Genomic DNA, 22285 nt, shown 5'->3' on the forward strand with positions numbered 1-22285 from the left:
CTGACCTCCAAAAGTATGGATGACTTATATTGAAACTTTTTTGTTCAGCATATTATTCCAGAATACCTGCAAGTTTTAACCAAAAAAAAAATTACTAACTGTTAAAATTATCCATTTTTAAGATATTAGGATTGGCATTCCATTACATTTCACATTTTATCTATAAAGGATCTTTATGCTATTTTTCCTTTTATCTTCATGGCCAGTTTTCTCTCGTTCTAAATATACGCTATGCGATACAAATGTGACACCCAATTCTGGGAGAATGAGGATACAATAAACATACATTAGGACACCTTACGATGTACATGACCCTTGAACCAAAAAACGTCAATGAGTTATCTAATTTCATTGAAATTCTTTCACTGAGTTGTCAGACAAAGCTCTATTCAAGGCTTATTTCTAGGATGGAAATTTTAAAATGTTCTCTAGATAGGGAAAGAGGAAGTAGTAAATCTTACGAGTTGATGATTTTACAATTAATTCTCTTTTAAGGAAATGAAAAGTTTCATTCTTATCGGGGTGTTTTTTTTTTTTTTTTTTTTTTTTTTTTGTGTGTGTGTGTGTGTGTGTGTGTGTGTGTGTGTGTGTGTGTTAAACTGTGAATACTGCTCAAGTTTTATCCTAAAAATGGAGATTATGCACTCTTTAAGTTTTTGCGAGACGTAAGATATTCTTAACCTTTTTGTTGCATCCTTACATATTTTGGGAAAAATGCTCATAATATTCTCACAGAATACGGGACAGGATACGTAGAAGACGAAATTATCTCCTTTTTCATATTTTTCAGGAAAGAAAAATTCTCACATATTCTTTGACGAAACTCACTTACTCAGTTTCTGTTAAAAAATTCATCCTCGTGCGAGCTGTAAACATTAAGCTTCTGCACGGAAGATTAGGTAAACATTATTCGAAAAATATAAAATGAATGTAGCTACAGTTAGTACTATTTGAAAAAATCGAAACTTTGTAATTTTTGTTCAAGGGGGAAAAATTGGATATGAGGAAAAAGTTGAAAAAGTGCAAAATAGGGATGCTGAAGAAACATTGCTTAAATAGTTCGCCAGTCATTGAAGCCGAAATATGTTGATATCTGGACAAATATTTCAGACAAAGGCCAATGAATTTGCCAAACACTTCGGAGAGACAGGAAAAGAAGAACAGCAAAATTTAATAACTGCGCCCAATAATAAATGCAATCAAATCTTAGTGCGATTTTTTTAAATTAAATCTACTATTCACTTCTTTTTGGTTGAAGGTGACAATGTTAATGATCTTTCCTTTAGTCATTCAATTTTTACACGTTTTTATGAGATAATCTTTTGCCTTATCGTATCGGAAATAACGAACCAAGCTTTTCCAAAGTCCCTTAAAGTTAAACCGTAGAAAGGATTTAAAATGTTTACTTTGTAGAGTTCCTCATTGTGTAAGTTACTGATGAAAGTGAAGAATCTTAAGAACTGATAAGCGAATAATTGCTTGAGTTCGTGTGACAGGAAACAACAAGATAGAAGGGTAAACTAATCCTTTATTATTCCAACTAAGGTTTAACAAGACTCCGTCTTAGAGTGTACAATAAAGCGATATTTTGGCTTTGAACTTAAGAGACTGAGAATAACACTAGACTAATCTAAACTAAAGAGGTATAGCCGAAGTTATCATATTTTTAACAGAGTTGGCCCTTAACCGTTAATAGACTGCGAATCTATCAAGGGCCTAAAGTACGGCCGAGCGTGATAATTGCTTACGAGAGAGTAGCCTAAAAAAGGCAGACGCGTGCAGACAGAATACCTGGTATCTCTCTCTCTAAAACAGAAGAACTTCGCGGTTAAATACCGCTCTTCCTCATTATGTATTCAGGCGTGATTCTAAAACTACGTTCTGGCCGGAAGTGGTAAGTTGAAGTTAAGAATCGACAGGAAAGGAACTTTAACTCAAAATTTAACTGTTAATAAAATTAACATAATCCATACAAGTTAATTTCAAACATATTATCAGATGTAGTAACAGTTATAAATAAAATATTTGCTAATCAAATGAAAGAGAAACATGCCAGTGTAAAATTTAAATATTAGGCAAAAAAAGCAACCTTATTTTGGCGTAGATGCTGAATAAAATTTTAGCCATTTCGAGGGCGATAATGCATAAAGCATTCCTGAAGAAAAGAGACCTGTGTCTGTTCGGTTTCCAAATCAAGAGAGCTTTATTCAAAACCTACGCCATAATAAGGTTGCTTTTTTTTTTTTTTTTTTTTTTTTTTTGCCTATTTTAAATAATCTTTGGCATGCACGATATATATTCACATTTCATCGTCAGTGATTGTGTGGTTGTTTTTTATTTTTTAAAGCTGCTGAGGCTGAATGTCGTTTTTGGTAATTTAAACTTACAGATTCAAGTTTCCATCAGCAAATGTTAATGCAGTTTTCCAGTTCTGAAGTAAATGTATGCAGATATCCTCTATCTTCAGATATTCTCGTAACTAGGTTTTAATTCTTATTTTTCAGGCTGTCATTAGCTTAGACCGTGCGTCATATGTATTTGCAATACACAGTTATCTTTGAAAAAGGTGACTACACCCTTTACTTTTTAAATACTGATCCTAGACATGTATACTTTTAATAACACGTTTTTAAACGAAGCACGAAAGAGCAATTTTAACTTTAACTGGAAGAATTCCATAAATATAATGCCTAGATTTTCATAAGGCACTCGTACAGAAACAATTTCAATTACTAAAATAATTTTATGTTTTAATTTAAGCACAAAATGTTATGTTTTATCCTCTATGTGCACTGTTCGCGGAGCTATTCGAAAATGACTTACCAGCTAAGATCAATTTTCAGTTGTTGTTACAAAGCAAAGTTCAAGATTTTTACCCAAGTTACAAAGATGTTTATTAGCGCGATTAGTGGTTCCATACTGGATAAAACAACAACAGTCTTTATTAAATACGCACATCTCAACAGATTTTTAATGTGAAAATACGTACCTTTTTCTTTTTAACTTCTTAAAACATAATGAGTACTTTATTAATTTTTTATAAGAACATGTAAAATTTTACGTTTCACTTAAACAGAATCTACAGAATACTTCCATCCATAGTGTAGGAACTCTTTTCACATTCTTATGTTATTTTGAAGAAGAGTGCGATTAAAGAGCTGTTCTCCATAAGACAAGTATTTAGGAAAATAACAGCCTGTACTTAATTTTTCTAAAGATCCTGTATACATTCCACAGAATCCTTCTGATAACACCACAGTTTCAAGCTTTACAATCACTTAAACCAGTGGGAAGAGGATCAGAGCCACTAGTGGGAGCTCAAAGCCAGCTCTGGAGCAGGCTGGCTTCATGCATAGGTTCAGATTTTCGCAGGCACATTTTCAGGGGGCGTTAGCTAAAGTGTTCTCAATTATTTAAAAGCATATTTCGTTTTCAGTTATTAATATATTTAATTTTAATAAAGCACTACGTGTATCGACCACCTAGAGCAGTGATCTCAAACTCAAATTGCACACGGGCGAAATACGCAATATGAAAGTAGCTGAGAAGCAGCTATTAAAAAAAGGGGAAGAGTACAAAGAAAGATTTTTTTTTTGTTCACAAAACAAAAGCTGTTTACTAAATTAAAAAAATTTTTATTGCATATTAGTCAAAACATATAAAAGTAACGCAACGAAAAAATTCAAAATTACAGTTATCTTCTGCCTGAAATCTGAAAATAGTTGGTATTTCCAAGAAATTTCGTTTGGCTACAGTTCGTAGTTCAAACGTATTGACAGCTGAATACTAAGATCTTCAGATTGATATTTATTCAAATAATTGTCATATATTGAAGTAAACACTAAGTAACTTACTTTAAACTCAAACTAAAAAGAAATACTTGAAAAGTTCCCAAGAGGGACAAAGCTTGAAAATAAATAATGAAAATTATTCTCTTTCTTTTTCTTAGATTTTTATGTGAAGTATGCAGAAAAAATAATGTTTGTATGTAAATAATTGTAAATCTGTTTGTTACTATATTTTTCAAACTACAACCCCTCCAGGCGTTTTGATTCTGATAAAATTTGTAATTTTGGAGGAAAATTAATAAAAAATATCTTCATAACAAATATTAAATACTCATCGGCAGTCTGGCTCTTTTCGTAGATTTATAATTTTTCATTTACGAAAAAAAACTATTCAGATGTAAATGTACTCCCAAACAAAGTGATTATTTTTTTGGAAAAATTCGCAGGTGAAAATACTTATCTTTTAACAAATACTATAAAATTTAATCAAATTTGTATTTTCAAATCTAATAGTCAGTATTTTTATCCCAGTATAAATTAGCTAATACCATTTCTAGATTTTCCGGTGAGTTACTCACGTTAGTTTTTGATAATGAAAATAATGTAAAACTGGACTCCAGAATATTAAAATCTTAAACTTTTTCTTAAAATTCTTTTCATAATAATACTAATTAATTTACTGGAAATGAATTTGCGGGTCGCATAAAATTGCTTTGGGGGCCTCATGCGCCAATTTCAGACCACTGACCTAGAAAATCGAAAATGCTACAGCCGGGTCTGTTCTCAAGTTGTTTTGCTTGACATAGCTACTGGAATTGTACAGTAATTGACATATTTCTTGTAGAGGTGGCTAAAACTATTGTCATATGTTATAGCACAACAACGAAACTGAAATAAAACGGGTATGTATATTTTTTATTTTTTATTCAGGTGTTACGTATAACGATAAAATCTCAGAAATGATATAAAACAAATTTAAACCTTCGTTATACTTAGTTTAGATAAATTAGTTTTATAAATCCATAACCCTCCAAAACATCATAAGTAATTTGAGTAACGGTTTGACGGTATAATCTCAAATAGAGATGGGCTTGGTTTCCCTATAGCGAAGGTAAGATGGATTTACATATGTGCACAGATGCGAATTACAGCTCTGCATTTTGCCAATTAGTTCACATAAAACAGGTGGTCATTCCAACTCGTCTGCCACTAGCTATTTATTATATTATCAGATTATTGTTTAATATTTTACCAACTCATCAGTATATTACAAATTGGCCGCACAGATAAAAAAAGTAAATTCTGGCTACAAAAAGGTTGACAGCTTATTATGCACTAATCAATCACAGTGCTGCCAACTAATCGACTAATTTTACTAAATTTAGTAACTTTTGAGTTCTCACTGTATTACCCTAAAAGGTTTCATGATGTCCCATTTTAGCTTTTCCCATTTCAGTCTTTCTGGAAGTAGCAACAAAAATAGCGCCACTTCGTACTTCTTTCCTTCTGCAAGTATTCGGGCAGATAACTTCAAAAATCGTGATATTTTACGCTTTTCTTTCCATTTGTTTCCCTTCACTATAGTTGGCATGGAGATGGTTTAAGAGTAACGCAGATGTTAACAGAAAGAAGCTGGACGAAATGATAACCACGCGTTATTATTTCATTAAAAAAATACGTGTGTTTAGTATATAGAAATAAACGCTAATGAGGTTAATATTGTATCTTAACGGTGTCTGAGCACGAAGTTTAAAAGACGGATCATCATTATGACGTCACTTCACACGGAGTTACGACATCATTATAACATCACTTCACACAATCATATCCATTCGCGGCTTTGCTTTGAATGGAAAAGAGTGAAATGGGAACCTTTCTTACCTGTCTCGTAATAAGCAACTGAAACTGGACGATTTTCAGAAAAGCCTCATCTCAGAAAACCTGAAGTAAAACATAATGCATTCACTTAAGGGTTATAAACACCATAGATTGAAAACCTTTCAATTACTTGTTAGAAAACGATATTAATCACCATTTACTGCGAATTTTATACAGTTTATTGGCCAATTTCTATGTAGAATAAACATCTATTAAAAAATAAATGTTCTTTTTTTTTTCAGACAAACACCAAAGATATTTCAGAAAGAACATATGTAGGACCAATAACAAAAAATGATACGAATGTTAATCATGTACTTTGCATGTGTGATACGCACAAATGTCATCATACCGCACAACAGCATTCAGGTGAGTATCAGTTGATTCTGTTAAACATGCTATCGAGTAATAAGATTAGTCATAAAATTTGTCAAGCACGAGTAACTGTGAATATGTATGTCGTAAGTACTAAGAAAACGATTCTTAATAATAAAGCTAATAAATCTGATGTGTGCAACACATGACTTCCTTGTACGGAATATTAAACTACACTTACTTAATATTAAATAACACTTTTTCTTGCATTTCATTTAAACTTATTGGATTGAATTAAATCTACTTCGCCGATAGCGCATAAACCACAATAGAATAAATGCATTATTTAAAATTCACCATATTTGTTTACCATAGCGACACTCTGGCCCTAGGCTCACTTAACAGCGTTACATTTCATCCATTTTTTAACTCAGAATGAACAAAATTTATATCATCTTAAAAATTATCTAATCGTTGCCACATGTTCTATTCAAATATAATAATAAATCTAAAACGATGTATAAAAGAAATTAAGTAAGGAACAAAAAAAAAAAAAAAAAAAGAAAGAAAGAAAGAAAGAAACTTTTTCACAGACGATTCAGTATTTCTCATTCAATTAATTCAGTTCTCACTTCGCGACAAGGCAAAAATACATAAAAACTCAAAATGTCTGTATTGAAAATTATGAAGGAAATCTTAAACACTTATTTCCTCGAATAAATGCCAGAATGGATTAAGCATGATTTAATTCGCAATAATAAAAGAAGGCATTATCTTTGTTATTGCAAAGCTTACTTTCTCTAGATTGGAAACAAATCCACTATTCTGCTGTTTCAAATGTAAACAAGCGATGGCTGCCATGGAAACAATTATTAGGCTAAGCGGCACTTAAACAACTTTTAAATTATTGATAATTCTAAAAATATTGCATACAGGTTCACTAAAGGCTTAAAAACTTTAACCGGAAGATAAGAACAACATAATTCAATCATTTTTAAAGCAAAAAATGCACAATTGACAAACATATAAGAACAAAGAAACTGAGCCGAGTAACAGAGAGTGGAAATATATATACATATATTTATATACTTTTGGTTTTTTGGTGCGGCCGATTGCAACCAAAATATGAGGTGCACATCTGCATGTTATAGTATCCTATATACAAAACTTCAACGTTCTGAGGCTACTCGTTTTTGAGTTATGCGAGATACGTACGTACGCACAGACGCCACGGAAAATTCTCTTCAGAATTAATTTAAAATTAGTTTTACAATTTTTTTGGGCGGAAAGAGTCCTTTATCCTGCCCTTCCGTACAGATGTCAAGCAAAAATATCGTTAAATTGCATTCGATAGCGGTAAAAATGGATATTTGCGTTGAAATATGATGCCTGAAACTTTTCGCGATTACAAACTTCCTTTTTACTTCGTACAAGGAAGTAAAAAGACGGGGGTTAGTAGGAGTGAGTGTAACAGCAAACTTGTAGACTGCGAAGTAAGTGAGAGTGTGAAAAACCTTAACATCCCTTTTTCGACGACAGTTAAAACCTGAAAACTTCCAGATTTTTTTAATTTAATATTCAAATTTTTTAATTAGTGAAATTTCCAATAAAAAATTAATCCTATTAATGCTCCAATATTAAAAAGTGTTAAATTGTGCGTTTTCTTTGTTAATGGAGTTCTCAAATGGAAATTACCTTTGTTTTTAGATCTGATGTCAGACAGACAATACTACACTCGTATCCCATCATTGCCTGAAATTGCCCGTAGGACTGATGAGAGGAAAGGACCACAATCAAGAATACTAGTGAATCGCTCTAAAAGCTGGGATAGATTAGAAGATGGTTCCACAAATAATTCCACATTTTCTCCATGCCCCGGTAAACTTGGAAATATTCATACTTCAAACAGTCTACCTGCCTTATCCAATCCTTTTCCTAGGAGGGTTCCTGCTGCTCTTCTGGCGGCTATCAGCGAAAGACTTGGCCCAGATGTCCATCCGGATGATACCATTGTAGTAGAGATGTCAGCAGATAACGTCACATCGAAAATGAGACACGCTTTCACTGTTCAAGAAATGAAAGAAGTGGTCTCGAGGTATGAAGAACAGGCTGGACGCAAAGTGAAACCTGTACCTCTAGAAACTGTTCTGGACCCAGATGACGATGGCCCAATTACATTCGAGATCAGACATGGAAAAGAAAGAAATATCTTTAGATTACCTGCTGGCAAGTTAAAGGACAACAAAAAATGGCAAGTTACATTTACCATTGGTAAATGGCAGAAGGATACGAGATCGCTTCATGCCAAGTAGCTGTAGTTTTTAAGCTTTTTGAAGTTTTTATTCTGCTCTTTGCGACCGAAGACAATTTTTTGAGCGTTTTCAGGTGATAATTTTTTAAGTACTATTCCATGTGATAACTGAGAACTTGCTTATAAAAGAAATCAGCCCTTCGCTTTTCAGTGTATAAATGTTAGCTTCTTTAAATGTACAAACATTTACATCCCTTCCCTATCTTGAAGTTGTATCTATCGCGCTTTAATAAAGTAATGAACAATTTTTTTTTTCTTTTTGTCTGAAAAAAAATGAGAGAAAACGTCTGTACATGCAGATTCTAATTAATGTATGTTTCAACTCATAAACAATCAGATTATTTATGTAGATATTTCCTAATATTAATCGTTATATAATAAAGAAGAAATTGGAGATAAAAATGCTGCTTAAATACATATTCAATTAAAAATGTACATAAGATTGTTTGGTATTCGAAATCATTAATTAAAATCATATACTCCCCATATTATTTCATTTATATTCTGCTGAACGTATTGTGCCAATATTTTTGATATGACAATATGTTATTTAATTGCATCTTATGAAAGTACTGTGTGCCAGCCACTACCTGTATTTGTGTCATTAGGTTCCTGCATTACTGCCTGTGGCCAGTTGGACGCTACATCCTGCCACTGAACCAGATGGATCACACACTCGCGGATGATATCCGATGGGAAGAAATACGACTGAGTCCTAGAGCTGTGCTCATGCTGCCACCAAATTTTTGGACTTGATCTTTAAAACTGCCTTTTTTTTTTTTTTTTTTTTTTTTTTTTTTTTACAAATTATTGGCTGAAAAAGGTATACCAAAATATGTAAAGCAAAATATGTAGAAAATATCAATTATGTATATGTAATGAAAAAGCTATAAAGTGATTCTCTTATCTGTGTTTATTTCACTGAAATATAGCTTATGAATTTTAGTTTTTATTTATCTCATGAAAGATCTTTTCTAATAATTTTTCATCTATTAATGTAATTTTACCTTCTGAAATTCTTAAGTAGTTTATAATGCATTTTTCAGTTTTTGAAAAAAATTCCTAACAGCAATATCGAATGTTTCTGGCTTCTGCTTACCTTCTTCTCATTAGTCCCTTGTGAACTTCTTTGAGTTTCATGTGTTACATAAAGCAGTGGTCTGAAACTGGTACCCCGCATTCCGTCCCCAAAGCTATTTTATGGGGCCTACTGATATATTTAGTTCAAAGGGTGTTAGCCCAGAAGGGCTGTTAATTCTGTTTTCGCATTTTGTGTTGGTTCACAATAAAAATCTGAATCACTTTTCAAATTTTTGCCACCAAATATTAGAGCCTTGTATTATATTTAAAAAATGAAGAATCTGCATGAATGTATATATGTTTCTCTGGCATTGTTAAAATCAACGTTACCCAGAGATATCAAATTTTGAGTCCTATCTAATAACGTAGTTGGTATCTGAAAGCAGAAATTTGGTATTTGTTTTATTATCTATTTCATATTTTGTAAAACTTTAATGAATTTTTGATTAACAAACTCAACGATTTCAAAACGTTTCAGTTACATTAACATCGCATGCATCTTCAAGCACGGATATTTTATGCGCTAAGTTACTTTACATTTCTTACTGGTATTATACTGGTAGCGTAGCAGCGCAAAGACGTTACAATGTCTAACGGTATTTTGCATCGAATGACTTTGAATGTCTGTATCATTTTTGAAATCCCGTTTAGAATCCCCCATGAAAAATGCGCCCCTTCGAGCGCAATATAAAATCAGAAAGCTTTCAGATTTTATGCTTGTTTTTTTAGTTATGTGTTTGTTGTAAATAAAGCGATACATATTTGCAGATGGATGAGGTTATGGAAAAAATAACTAAATAAGTAAACTGTATCTGCAGTCGAGCTTTGAATTATCGAATTTGTTGCATTGCTTCATGAAATTTACGTATAGAGAAACTACTTTGTATAACTACATGAGGTAGGGATGTCGATGAGCTGTATTAAAACACGTTTTTGCAATATACGCTCAGCCGCATTAGAGACTGCACTACCATTGCTAAAAGCATTGCTGACAGCCTGGAGTGACATCTTTCCTTGGACACCATTGGGGTCAGCAGCCCGCTCTGCAAATATATTAATTTACTTCATGTCTTGTGTTTTTTGTTGTTGTTTTTGTTCTTAATTATATTTAATATTATGATTATTCCAGAATTCATTTAATGTATTCCACAATTTATTCATCTGCACCTGATTATATACAGGGTTGCCACTTAAAGAGGAGAATGGAACACCCTGACTTTTTCTGGTTTTCCAGGTGTGTTTTGAAAAAATTCCAGTCTATCCGCATAGTGCGCGTTGGCTGCGCTGAGAGGAAATTTAATTATGGTACCACCTGAAAACACAAAAATTTGCCAATTGCATATGACTTATATATAATCCTGAAAACATTTCTATTATAGCTACAATAAGAGTTGTTTTCTCCACTGAAGATTGAGATTAGAATCTGCCCAATCTGGATTAAAAAATGAGTTTTTTTGAAGACATTTTGCAGCTAAACAAAAGAAAGAAATCTATTTAATGATATTTTAAAATAAATTCAGGTTATTTTATGTTTATTTAGTAGCATACATAAACAAAAATACGTACATTAAAATTTCGTGATAGCATGTCATCATACTGCTAGATTTAGTTTCAGAATTATGCCAGAGAAATTTGAAAGTATTATTAACTAATAATAAATAAATTTAGACGAAAGAAGAACATTAAATGATATAACTAACATTAAAATGAAGTTAATTACTTAAAAATTGAAATACAATAATCAATGCTATTTTGGCGAATATTAAAGGTTAGCCTAGATGACTGATTACTATTTTTTTATTTTACTGCAAAATGAAAAATAAGGCATTTATTAAAATGAGAAAAAAAAAAGTTTAAAAGATTTTGCGGTAAAATCCTAGTCTTCGCTACGGCCGTTGTACAATTTTGAAAACTGCCGCCAACACCAAAATGACCGGTTTACTGCCCAACACTTTCTTAAACAGAGACTAAGAGACAGAAAGAGGTAACTGTTGTTACTGCTCATCATAATGTCGCCAAATCCCATGTGTACCGTACATGGAGGTTAGAATTAAAAAAAAATATGTATTGTTAAGATAAAAAAAACTTCTCTGCAACAGGAATGGCTCCGTTCCAACGTAGAGAGAAACAGCTGCGTATGCGTGAAATATCTGTCGCCGAAGTTCGCAGGTCAAGTTTATCAAGAGTACATAAAACGAATATCATTTTAAATTTCCTTAAACATTAAAGGAAAAGAAAATATTTTTTGCGCGAGTAAATTAATTAATAGATTAGCTATTTTGAGCAAAAAATGTACGAAAATCCGAGTATAAATTATCACGAAAGTCAAACAACGTTTCTTAACACATGCTCCACAATTTCCTGTTCCTGGCTGTTCGGTGATATCTCTTGGATGCCGTTGTATACTGTCCGCTTAGGCAGCAATCTCAAGCTGAATATAAGGAAGTATTCTCGGTCCAGTGCTATATCTTTTCTACATATAAGATTTTCCTCACCCTGGTTTAGACAATTACTCTCTGTTAGCATGTTATGCCAACGATACGGCGATTGCAATTAAATCCATCCAAGCTAATCATGCAATAGACAAAACGCAAAATTACCTCTATGCCGTAGAAGACTGGTGCACAAATTGGCGCGTAAAAATCACTGCTAGCAAGTCACAACTTTTAATTCTTAGCAAAACTAAGAAAAACATTGCTTTTAAAGATCTCTACCTTTTTCAGGAAGCTGTTCCTCTGGTCACAAAAGACAAATACTTAGGAATTATTTTGAATCAAAGGCTCACATGGTCTAACCACATTGATAGTGTCAGGAGCAAAGCCATGGGCATAATATGCAGATTTCTCCCGGTCATTGGAAAATATTCAAATCTTAGCTTGAGTACCAAAAAACATATATATACCATTTGCATTCGACCCATACTTTGTTATGCTGCTCCTGCTTGGAATACGGTAACTCAAACTCAACTGCATCAATTACAAGTAGTGCAAAACAAATTTCTGCGCATTATTACTGATTCACACTATCTTATCCGCAATAAACTTTTACACAGAGACTTAAACCTTGAGAAGATTCCAGATTACATCAGAAGATCTAATGAAAAATTCTTCAACAAAGCTGTGCAATGTGACTTTGTTAATTACTCCCAAGTCTTTAATTATGAAATTCTCTTCGAAGATAGAAGCGTCAGACCACTTGCAGCTCACACCTTCATGGGAGGAGACAACAATTTTTTCACTTAAGCTCCTGAATCGGTAGCTGTTTATACTTCCAATGCATCTGATTTTGATTGAAGTTCTTCTGTAACTTGAATATTATTCTTGATAAATTATAAAACTAATGCTGTGAGATTTTTCGCATTGTGATGATATAGTAGTGTTGTAAATAGGTTGCTTAGGTTGTTGTTGAGTTGCTGTAGTGTATTAAAATTGTGCTGTATAGTTGTATTGTATTGTGTTGTATTTAGCACTATTGATTGAGGTTGTTTAGTTGTATTTGAATTTGTCATTGGAACTATTGCTGTAGTGTATCTTCGCATATTGTTGTCATTGATTTGCATTGTCTTGGGTCCTCCTTGAAAGCTATGATCGCTCGTCACGTTTTGCGAACTTGTCCGATTGGATTGTCTTGCTCCTTTTGGTACTTCTCTTCTTTCCCTTTTCTCCGTTTTCTCATATGAGATTTTCTCCACGTCCGGATTTCTTTATATCAAGTGCCCTTGGGCTTTAATTCTGGAACCGGCAACGTTGCTCTTCGCAATAGCTCAGTCAATTATAAAGTCCTGTACACATCGCGGAGGAGAAAATTCTCGCCGTCAGGTTCAATCGCCAAATCCCTCGGCGAGTTCTTCCCTCCGCTTTCTAGCGGCACTCTAGCAAACTGATTTACACTACGTTTATGAAACCTTTCTTTCTTTACATATAGATTCTTACATTAGAACAGAGTACATTGGGGGCTTTTCTAGCTTCCATGGTACCGTATATTAGAATTAAACCGATTTTGTTGTATACGTGAATGGGAAGGTATTTTCTTTAGTTCAACATAACATGCACATGCGAGTCTTAGGATTCTCGAGGTTACTGAAACCAAACTTGCTTTGCCTTTCTAAAAGACAATCTGATTGAAGCTGCGAAAATTGGCTCTACGCCAGCTGCCCTAATGAAGCTCATCGATACATAATTCGCCAACAAAGCTATCGCTTCCAACATTGGCGCAAAACTTGCTTTTTGGAGGATAGCCGTAAAACATTCCCAGATTTTGACTAAAATATTTTAATTCCCTGAATTTTTTGGTCAATTTTCGAATTCCCTGACTTTTTCCGGTTTTCTAGGTAGCGTGGTAACCCTGTATATAGCATATCCTTAATATATCTGCATGCTTAACATGTACCATAATAGTAAAAAGTGTTCCCCTTAGTCTCAGCAGTCCCCACCATGCACCTTCTTTCCATGTTCTGGTCCTTATTTTAATGTTCCTCGTTTAGCATGGCCAATCCCGGAGGACACAGTACTAAGCTCTTTATTTGTAATTATTTATGCATTTATTTTTAATTCTATCGATGGGATCCAACAAGCTGAAAAGCACCTAACCCAGTGGGCCTGATGTTCCGTCGATGGCGAAAAGAAAGAAAGAGATCAGCATACTGGATGGAATTTCTTATGAAAGAATGGACTGTTCATAATTAATCACAGCGCTTTTATACTTAAAATCCAACTAAAGCAAAATTATATTCAGTTAAAGTATTGAAACATCAGTATTTTAAAAATTTTATTCACTTGGTCTCAAACTTCAGCTTACAAATAACTAGCTTGGTGTGTACATTCGTCCACCACAAAAGCACATGGAAAAAATTTCTTAATTCCTTACAAAAGCATTAAAAGTTTTGGCCATTTTTTTCCGTTCAATGATGTACCTTTTTCAATACCTACGTACTTTCTAATTGACCATTAAAGTTGTTGATGATCCTGCCTAACTTGCATCAACCATTGTGGCAGAAGTTTGAAGAAACGGGTTGCTATTTTATATAGCAATCTGTTGTTATATATTCAATTTGATATGTTGTTATATATTCAACAGACACAAATTAGAAATTTAACACATGAAAGGCTTAAAAAGCTTAAACTCTAAATCATTCTGCCACAAGATTGGAAAGAACATGCACTGCCGCCGTTTACCAGTTTTCACATAAAATTCATAATATGCCTAACAGAACATTAGCTTTAAAAATCCACTGCATGTTGTTCCATACTCCCAAATATTAATCTTCCCTTGTCTCTCTCTCTCTTTTTTTTTTTTTTTTTTTTTTTTTTTTCAAAATGACACCGAAAAACACAGAAATAACAGCTAACTTATAACCTTCTTCACATAAATTAAACTGGTTTATAGAGGATTAATCATATTCAGGCAAAGATCCTTACATGTGCATTGTAATCTCACACTTATTCTTTACTGACATACGCCATACTTGTAGGGAACAGTTTTTCCTTGTCGGAAATGGTCAAGAGGAAAATATACAAGCTTCCCTTTTCCTGTCTGTTTAACAGTTTTAAGAAAGAATTGTGCTTCTGAGTGCATGCAAATATAAGATAAATTATTTTGCCATTGTTTATATCACAATTTGTTTTCATTTTAAAAAATGCAATGAATGTTGTTTCTCTAATTTTATATCTACAATAAGTTAGTCATTTTTTATTTGTCAACACATGTAATGTATAATATTTTTTCTTTCTGTCAAGTCCATAATGCCTTGTGAGGAAAATTTATGTAATAGTTAATTTGTTTCAAATCCAAATACTTTATTTTTTCATGAGTATTAATTCTCAGGAGTTTATTTACTCATTTTATTTTGTTTCATCCAGTTTCATCTTTTATATACAATGTTCCGAAAATAATAATAGTTTCTTTTATTACACAGCACTGTTATTACTTCATTTTTAAAGCAATATAAGAGGAGTCAGCAGGATAATTGATATTACAATTACAAACTTTCACTTAGATAACTACTAATTAGATTAATAATGTTAGTTGTTGTTTAAAAAATACTACAATTGTCTTGGAGCTTACTGTTAGCACTGCTGTACCACATTTTTAGCCCAAAGGGTGTTAGCTCAGAAGAGCTATTAATTTTGTTTTGGCATTTTTTATTGAAAATTTTAAAAGTCTGAATCACATTTCAAATTGTTGTGACCAAATATTAGAGCTCTGTTTTATATTCAAATAAGTTAAATAATGAAGAATCTGCATAAATATATGTATGTTTTTCGCACTGTGATAAAACAACGGTATCTAGAGCCATCAAATTTTGAATAGCGTACGTCGCCAAATGAATATGGGCATCTGGAAGCCCAAATTTGGAATTTGTTTTACTATTTCATACTTTGTAAAGCATATATGAGTTTTTCATAAGGAAACTCAACGATATCTAAGTGAGCAATGGCAACACTGTACAGGGGGAAAAAATAATCTCCATCCTGCAATACTGAGTATGAGAAATTCTAAACATATGCTCTTTTTAAATTATTTTGCAATATTGCTGAGGAATTGAATTTTATGGTTTACATGTGAAGAACATGATATTTAATAAATAAAGGTAACACGCAAAACATTAAAAAAATGCTCCTTTGGGCGTAATATAAAACCTGAAAGCTTTCAGATTTTTTTTTTCATCGATTTTTCCTCCTTTACACTTCTTATCACTGGCATTTAATGTAAAAAAATTCTCAGAAATGTATGCTTAATTATTTCCATTTGTACAAGTTTTTTCAAAAGCCATCACATTAAAATGTAAAATACTTTGCATTTTAATGTAAAGTATTTTACATACAGTAAGAACTTTTTCTACCAAATCCATAAAATTTGACCTTGGGGAAATGTACAAAGAAAGTAATCACACAATTTTTCAGTTTTATCTTTTCATGTTACATAAAATTAGTCATATTCCTTGATTTAAAAATAAATTTATGAGATTTGTTACTTTAATAAATTTATGTCTTCATATCATTTTACCTTTAATACTATAACAGGTGGAAAGTGTAACAAATATGTATGTCAACTAATGTGAAATACCCAGAAGAGTTCATACATTAAATGACAGATATGCATATATCTAGAAATTCCCTGTTATAAACTAAACTATACTCTTAATTATTAAGCTTTTCTTAATTTCTTAATCATAAAACACAGCTCAGAATAAGTAGGCAGAAATTTTCTTATACTAAAAAAAATCTACATGTGCATTTAAATTTATATAAGAGAATCAGAATTTTTAGAAATTTAAAATCATTTTTATAGTTGCATCCAAAACAGATACTCCTTATTGATATCCTGTCTCTTTAAACCCTTAACGGTTCTTGTTCCTTTTACTTTAGCTATGCTTATCTCTTAATTATTCAGTTTTCCTTAGTGAAGTTGTGGAGGTAATTTGCTGGTTTCAGCAAAGGCACTCCGAAAGCCTACGCCTTGGTCCAAAACAGATGACAGTTCAAAATGTCTAAAACATAGGAAACATTTTCAAAATGCTTGATATATGCATAATGGATACGAGATTCCTTCCGTAATTTGCTTTACAAAAAAGGATAAAATTTAAAAGCCTGAAAAACTAATTTGTTTACCATTACAACAAAGCTGATGAGGATTTCTACAATTGTGTTTGCAGAGGACTTTTTAATGGAAACAGGCTATTTCCTATGTTATGCATGGGAAAGTCTTGAAACCCACGTAGGATCAGAGTAAGACTTAAGCTCCTAAGCAATTAGATTTTGGTGCCCCATGTAAATTTACATTTGCTTTTTCCCCATGCTTCTTCTCTTTAGGCCTTGGTTTACTACAACACATAGATAAAATTGGCAATGCGAAATTCTTTTGGTGCCCCAAGCTTTTTATGATTTTATTCATCATTCAGCAATCAATTTTTTACGATTTTACTTTCCTTGATGCTGTAAACACATACTTGTTTTTTTTTTTTTTTTTTTTTTTTTTTTTTGTGCTTAACGATTAATCCAGCTCTGAACCCAGGTTTCATCTGCCATGTTAGCAGTGTTCCATGGCTTTAGACATTCAGTCATTCTGGGTATGGAATAAAAAGGATTTAAATTACAGAACATTGTACTAATACTTTAAAAGACACAGCAACTTTTTTGGATATTACGAATTAATAAAAATGTTGACTATTTAACCAGCATAGCAATTTTTTTATCATGATCTGCAATTTTCAACTAATGTTATCAGGCTATAAGACATAACGAAAAACCACAGATTTAACACAGAGCTCAGGAAAACCTCTGTATAAAAAAAAACACAGAATAAAAATACAGATCAGATGTAAATAAATAAAAAAAACCCTACTGTTTCATGATATTTAATATAAGTGTTGGGAATATCATCGCAAATTTGGAACACTTTTTTAAAATAAATTTCAGTCTGGTTTATTATATTGCACATATTTGTAATATGATATATTACAATCAAAGATCCCTGGTTTTTTTAAATAATAGCCCATATTTAGTAGTCATTACTATTTTAACAGAAGATGAATAAAAAGTTTCTTTTGTAATATTCTGCCTTTTTAATTAAAGTTAACAAAACTGATTTGTTTTGTTTGCATAATTCAAAGCAACTACGCCATCAAATTATTGTGCCATTAAAAATTAAATATTTTGCTAACACAAAATGCATTCTTGCTTAGTCTATTATTAAACATGTTCTTGCTTAGCTGGTACTTAAATTCATATTTTTCAAAAAGTATTTAATATATTTAGTTCAATATTCGAGGAAAAAAATTAATTCATTTTTGTGAAACAATGCATTTTTCACAGCATGATAAAACTGAAATGAGATATGCTTAGTCGAAAGAATCAATTTGCAAACTATAGCCATACAGCACTGCTTTCCATAAAAACCACATGTCTTTCAAATGAAATTTCTGTTTTTCTGATACATTTAAAATTTATGCCATATCATCTGGCATTCTAGACATAATTTCCTTTTTTTATTATTTTTTCTAAATTGTATACAACTTTAGAGTCAAGTGCACTAAAGCTTCTTTATGGAAAAGGAATTTTTTAGCTTAATTTTCTTATTTGGGGTTTAAAAGTAGGTCATAATGTATTCAAAACTCAAGATAATATTTCAACATAAATTTATAATAAATATCTGATTATATGACTGCAGCTTTAAATAATAATACAGTCAAAAGTCATTAATTGGGACACCCATAATCCGGAATGATCTATAATTCGGACCTTAAAGCTACAAACTTCGACGCATGCGCGTAAGACCTTTACGGCTGTGAATATGCGTGTGCGCATTCCCAAAATATGTTTACGCATGCGTGTTTAATGTATAACAGACGGTATAAGCTAAGCTAAAATTATCTAATTCAGTTAATGTTGCAGATTGCGTTGTTCCTTAATCTTCGAATTGGATCCGGCTTATTATTTTTTGCAGACTGTTAGACCAATTTTATAAAAGTAAGCTTGAACTTTCGATTATGTCAAATAGAATTATTATTTACTAATACGTAAAGGATCTACAAAGAGAAATTATATTTAAAAGTCCATTAAACAAAAAGTGGAATTGTTGCAAAAAATGGATAAAAGCACATCCTTTGTTTATCTAACCATTCCGAAATCTGTTTATCAATTTCACACTGCTCTGTGGCGGGGGGACGCCGTGGCGCGCAATGAATTGGAAGTTGATCTGTCAGCACTATCCTTATCTATTTTATTTTATTTGGCTTATAATTCCTTACTAAAGTAGTATTTCATCTCAATGTACTCCGTCTTTGATATGATTTAAATCGAATTCCTCGTCATTATAATTCGCTTCCGATAGCGAAGAAAGTAAAGTAAACAAATAAATATTAAGCTTTTTCTTTTTGCAAATTTTGATACCCTTTAGATCATAATTGTCCTTTATTTCATAAATTATAGTTTCATATTTTTAACTTTATAATTTCTGCATGCCATCTTACCAGATTTAAACTGATGATCTATAATACGGAAAAATCAATAATCCAGAATCGCCGAAGTCCAGACGAGTCCGGATTAACGACTTTTGACTGTATAACTAAAATATCACTGAATAATAATTACTACTAAATAATAATATAACTGGCCGCCCAGACGGTAGAGTGGTTAGGGGAGCCTGACTGCGATACCAAAGGGCCTGAGTTCGAACCCCGGAGAAGTAAATGGATGCAAAAATATTCTGTCCTTTCTTATTACATAATGGTGGCCACCTATTAGGTGCCTCCACAATAAAATGACCACCACTTCTGGTCTTAGTAGTGGCAATGCCGTTATAGGCAAGTGCCTGCCATTTGGAAATATATATATATAACTGGGTATTTATCATATCTGCTCCATTCCACTCGTAGTTTTTTAATTAGATGTAAAGTAAAAAGTTATAACGATGGAAGAAACAACACAAATCCCAATTTTCCATTAATAGCTACAACTTTGATGTTATATGCATTATCAATAATATTATTAGGTTTGTCTTTGCGATTTCACTACCAAGCAAAAACAAAAGGCTAATTTACCAATTTTTGCAAATCTCATCTGACATAATTTGTAATTAAATTCTGAGAACACCACATACAAATGAATAAAATACTGTACAAGAAATAAATTTATTTCATTATTTACATATTTCAATTCTCTTCATCCTCTTCCTCTTCTGATGATGAGCTGAACTCAACATAAGGTCTGTTAGTATTTACAAACAATTCATCATCAGAATTTGTAGAATGCCGCCTCTCATTTTTTGTTGAGTTATTTTCTGCAAACGCCTCTGGCCTGAAAGTAAAATAAGGCTATATTTATACATTAACAACTAAAGTTATGGTAGAAATACTTCGATTTTTGGACCTAGCTTTTATGACCAAGAATAGTGAGCAATTACATGTCTATAATCTCATATTAAACAGATGAAAAGCAGATGTATTTACATTAAAAATATAGTACAGTACAAAATCAGACATCCGGACATCCAATATCTGGAATGATGTAAAATTTACCAATTGACCACAAAGCCACCAACAACCCTCCCCCTTTTGTTTTTTAGGAATTTTTTTTTATATGCTTAAAGCATGCGCCTTTGATTTCCCCCCCCCCCATAATAAAACATGTAGAAAGCCCCGATTCCTAATTTCCTTTCCTCACTAAAAACAATATTTCGTTATTGAAAAAACAATCATTTCAGCATAAATTTGTGTGGTCAATAATTTGACTCCGTAGCTGCATATCTGCTTGACATACATCTCAAACTGAAACATTCTACATAGAAATATTGTTCATTTTGCACCTTCTAATATTTTACATCGTTCACGACAACTTGACAAATCATTGTTTATTATATTTTGATTTCATCACCATATGTTTATCCAACACATGACAACTTGAGTAATGACTCATGCAGTGATACCTAAACAAATTTTTTATATTAGTAATTGAAAAACAAAGAGTAGGGTAACCTTTTCTGTTGACATTACACTTTGCGATGATTACAGAATTAAGTTAAATGTGCTAAGAAATAGTGACAAGGAAAAATTTAACAAAAAATTTCTTTCCATACGCTAAAAATAGATTTTGTTAATGATATTCATAGGGCAAAAGATTACACTTACTGCTATTTGAATTACAGTAGATTCCGACATATAATGTATACCAGTGTATAATGTGCACCTATAATTTCAAATTACATTTTTTAATTTTTATATATATTCCCCTTATAATGTGCATCCTTTTGTCAAATGCGTCATGCCAGTCTAAGAAATAGGTATGTGTGGATAATAAAAGCATGGAATGAAATTAAACCCGACGTAAGTCAAAAATAATTGAAAAATGTATATATGTATTTCTTATAATCTAGATGGAATGGAGGATGATTATTTATGGATAAGATAGTGAAGATAGTGAAGATGATATAAAATTCAATGATATGCCTAAAGATATAACGTAAAACATACATGAATAAATTTTCATGTTATCTGACGATGAAAATTTTAAAGTTCATACGGTATGTCATTTTTTTTTAAATAAACAGCATTTAGGTACATGTAGAGATATAATTTTTGTATGCTCATGTTCTCCATATTTTTTAAATCTGTAGTTTTTATATTTAGCATATAACATGCACCTCTGAATTTCAACCTTATTTTTTGTATTAAATGTTCACCTTACTAGAATATACGGTAAGCATAAGACTTGTTATTCACATAAACCCAGAACTGGCACCAGAGCTCGTATAGCTTAACTGGGAGGCAGAATTTAGGGAAGACAATTTTTTTTGGAATTTAGAGAAGCATCAAGCAGCAAAATTAAGAGATAAAAACATTTTTAGAATTTAGGGAAAGCACTGGGACCCAAAATTAGAGGTGGCAAAAATTTAGAACTTAGGGATGCGTCTGGTAGCAGAATTTAGGACCCAAAGACAGAACTTAAATTGTGCCGGAGCCCACAGGATTCCAGCTAAGGTACTTTTTAGCTTTGGGGATAAATTCGAATTCTAGCCGGAGTGCACTGGAGCCCTAAATAAGAAGGCTTTAGCACTTCTTTTATGTAACTTTTATTTTTAGCAATAAAATTATATTAAAAATTGCTTATTAAATTTTAATTTCTCTCTTTGGATTTTATTTAATTTTAATCATTTAACAACTTTAATTGTAACCCAGTTAATATACTTTTAGGTTCCTATAAGCCATTAAAGCACCAGAGGTGATAAGTTGTTTTGTATTATTTTAAGTCTCAGTAGATGCATAGAATATGTCTTACTTGAATTTTTATATTTTTATATTTTATCTTGTGACCACAGTGAGTATTAATGAAAGGCAATAACTCACTTTAATATGTAGAGATAATTTTTAAGGGTAAGGCAGTTAGTTATACATAATTAAATTAGGTAGTTTGATAAC

General features: G+C 32.0%; 3 protein-coding genes across 8 annotated transcripts in view; 1 reads left to right on the plus strand and 2 right to left on the minus strand.

Moving 5' to 3' along the window:
• LOC118193306 (uncharacterized) overlaps window positions 1-5839 on the minus strand; it is a 29881-nt gene extending 24042 nt beyond the window's left edge. The window contains exon 1 of the mRNA XM_035364376.2: window positions 5670-5839. The gene's annotated coding sequence lies outside the window, so the exon portion shown is untranslated. The remainder of the gene's footprint in view (window positions 1-5669) is intronic.
• LOC118193305 (uncharacterized) overlaps window positions 1-9195 on the plus strand; it is a 160132-nt gene extending 150937 nt beyond the window's left edge. For 2 of the 5 annotated variants that reach the window (XM_085825641.1, XM_085825642.1), the window contains 3 exons: window positions 5909-6035; window positions 7689-8232; window positions 8901-9195. In XM_085825641.1, coding sequence (XP_085681767.1) covers window positions 5909-6035; window positions 7689-8232; window positions 8901-9048 — 819 coding nt within the window. In that variant the 3' untranslated portion in view covers window positions 9049-9195. Of the gene's footprint in view, window positions 1-5908; window positions 6036-7688; window positions 8539-8900 lie in introns of those variants that run through there. The other 3 variants (XR_015043572.1, XM_085825643.1, XM_085825644.1) reach the window with 3 other exon arrangements.
• Window positions 9196-19983: 10788 nt separating this feature from the next.
• The window catches only part of LOC118197821 (putative RNA-binding protein EIF1AD), a 39104-nt gene continuing 36802 nt past the window's right edge, over window positions 19984-22285 (minus strand). For both annotated transcript variants that reach the window (XM_035369360.2, XM_035369359.2), the window contains exon 5: window positions 19984-20168. In XM_035369360.2, coding sequence (XP_035225251.1) covers window positions 20024-20168 — 145 coding nt within the window. In that variant the 3' untranslated portion in view covers window positions 19984-20023. The remainder of the gene's footprint in view (window positions 20169-22285) is intronic.

Source organism: Stegodyphus dumicola, chromosome 10 (assembly GCF_044657685.1).
Source record: "Stegodyphus dumicola isolate Sdum_Otavi_A_Nest chromosome 10, ASM4465768v1".
Taxonomy (NCBI): domain Eukaryota; kingdom Metazoa; phylum Arthropoda; class Arachnida; order Araneae; family Eresidae; genus Stegodyphus; species Stegodyphus dumicola.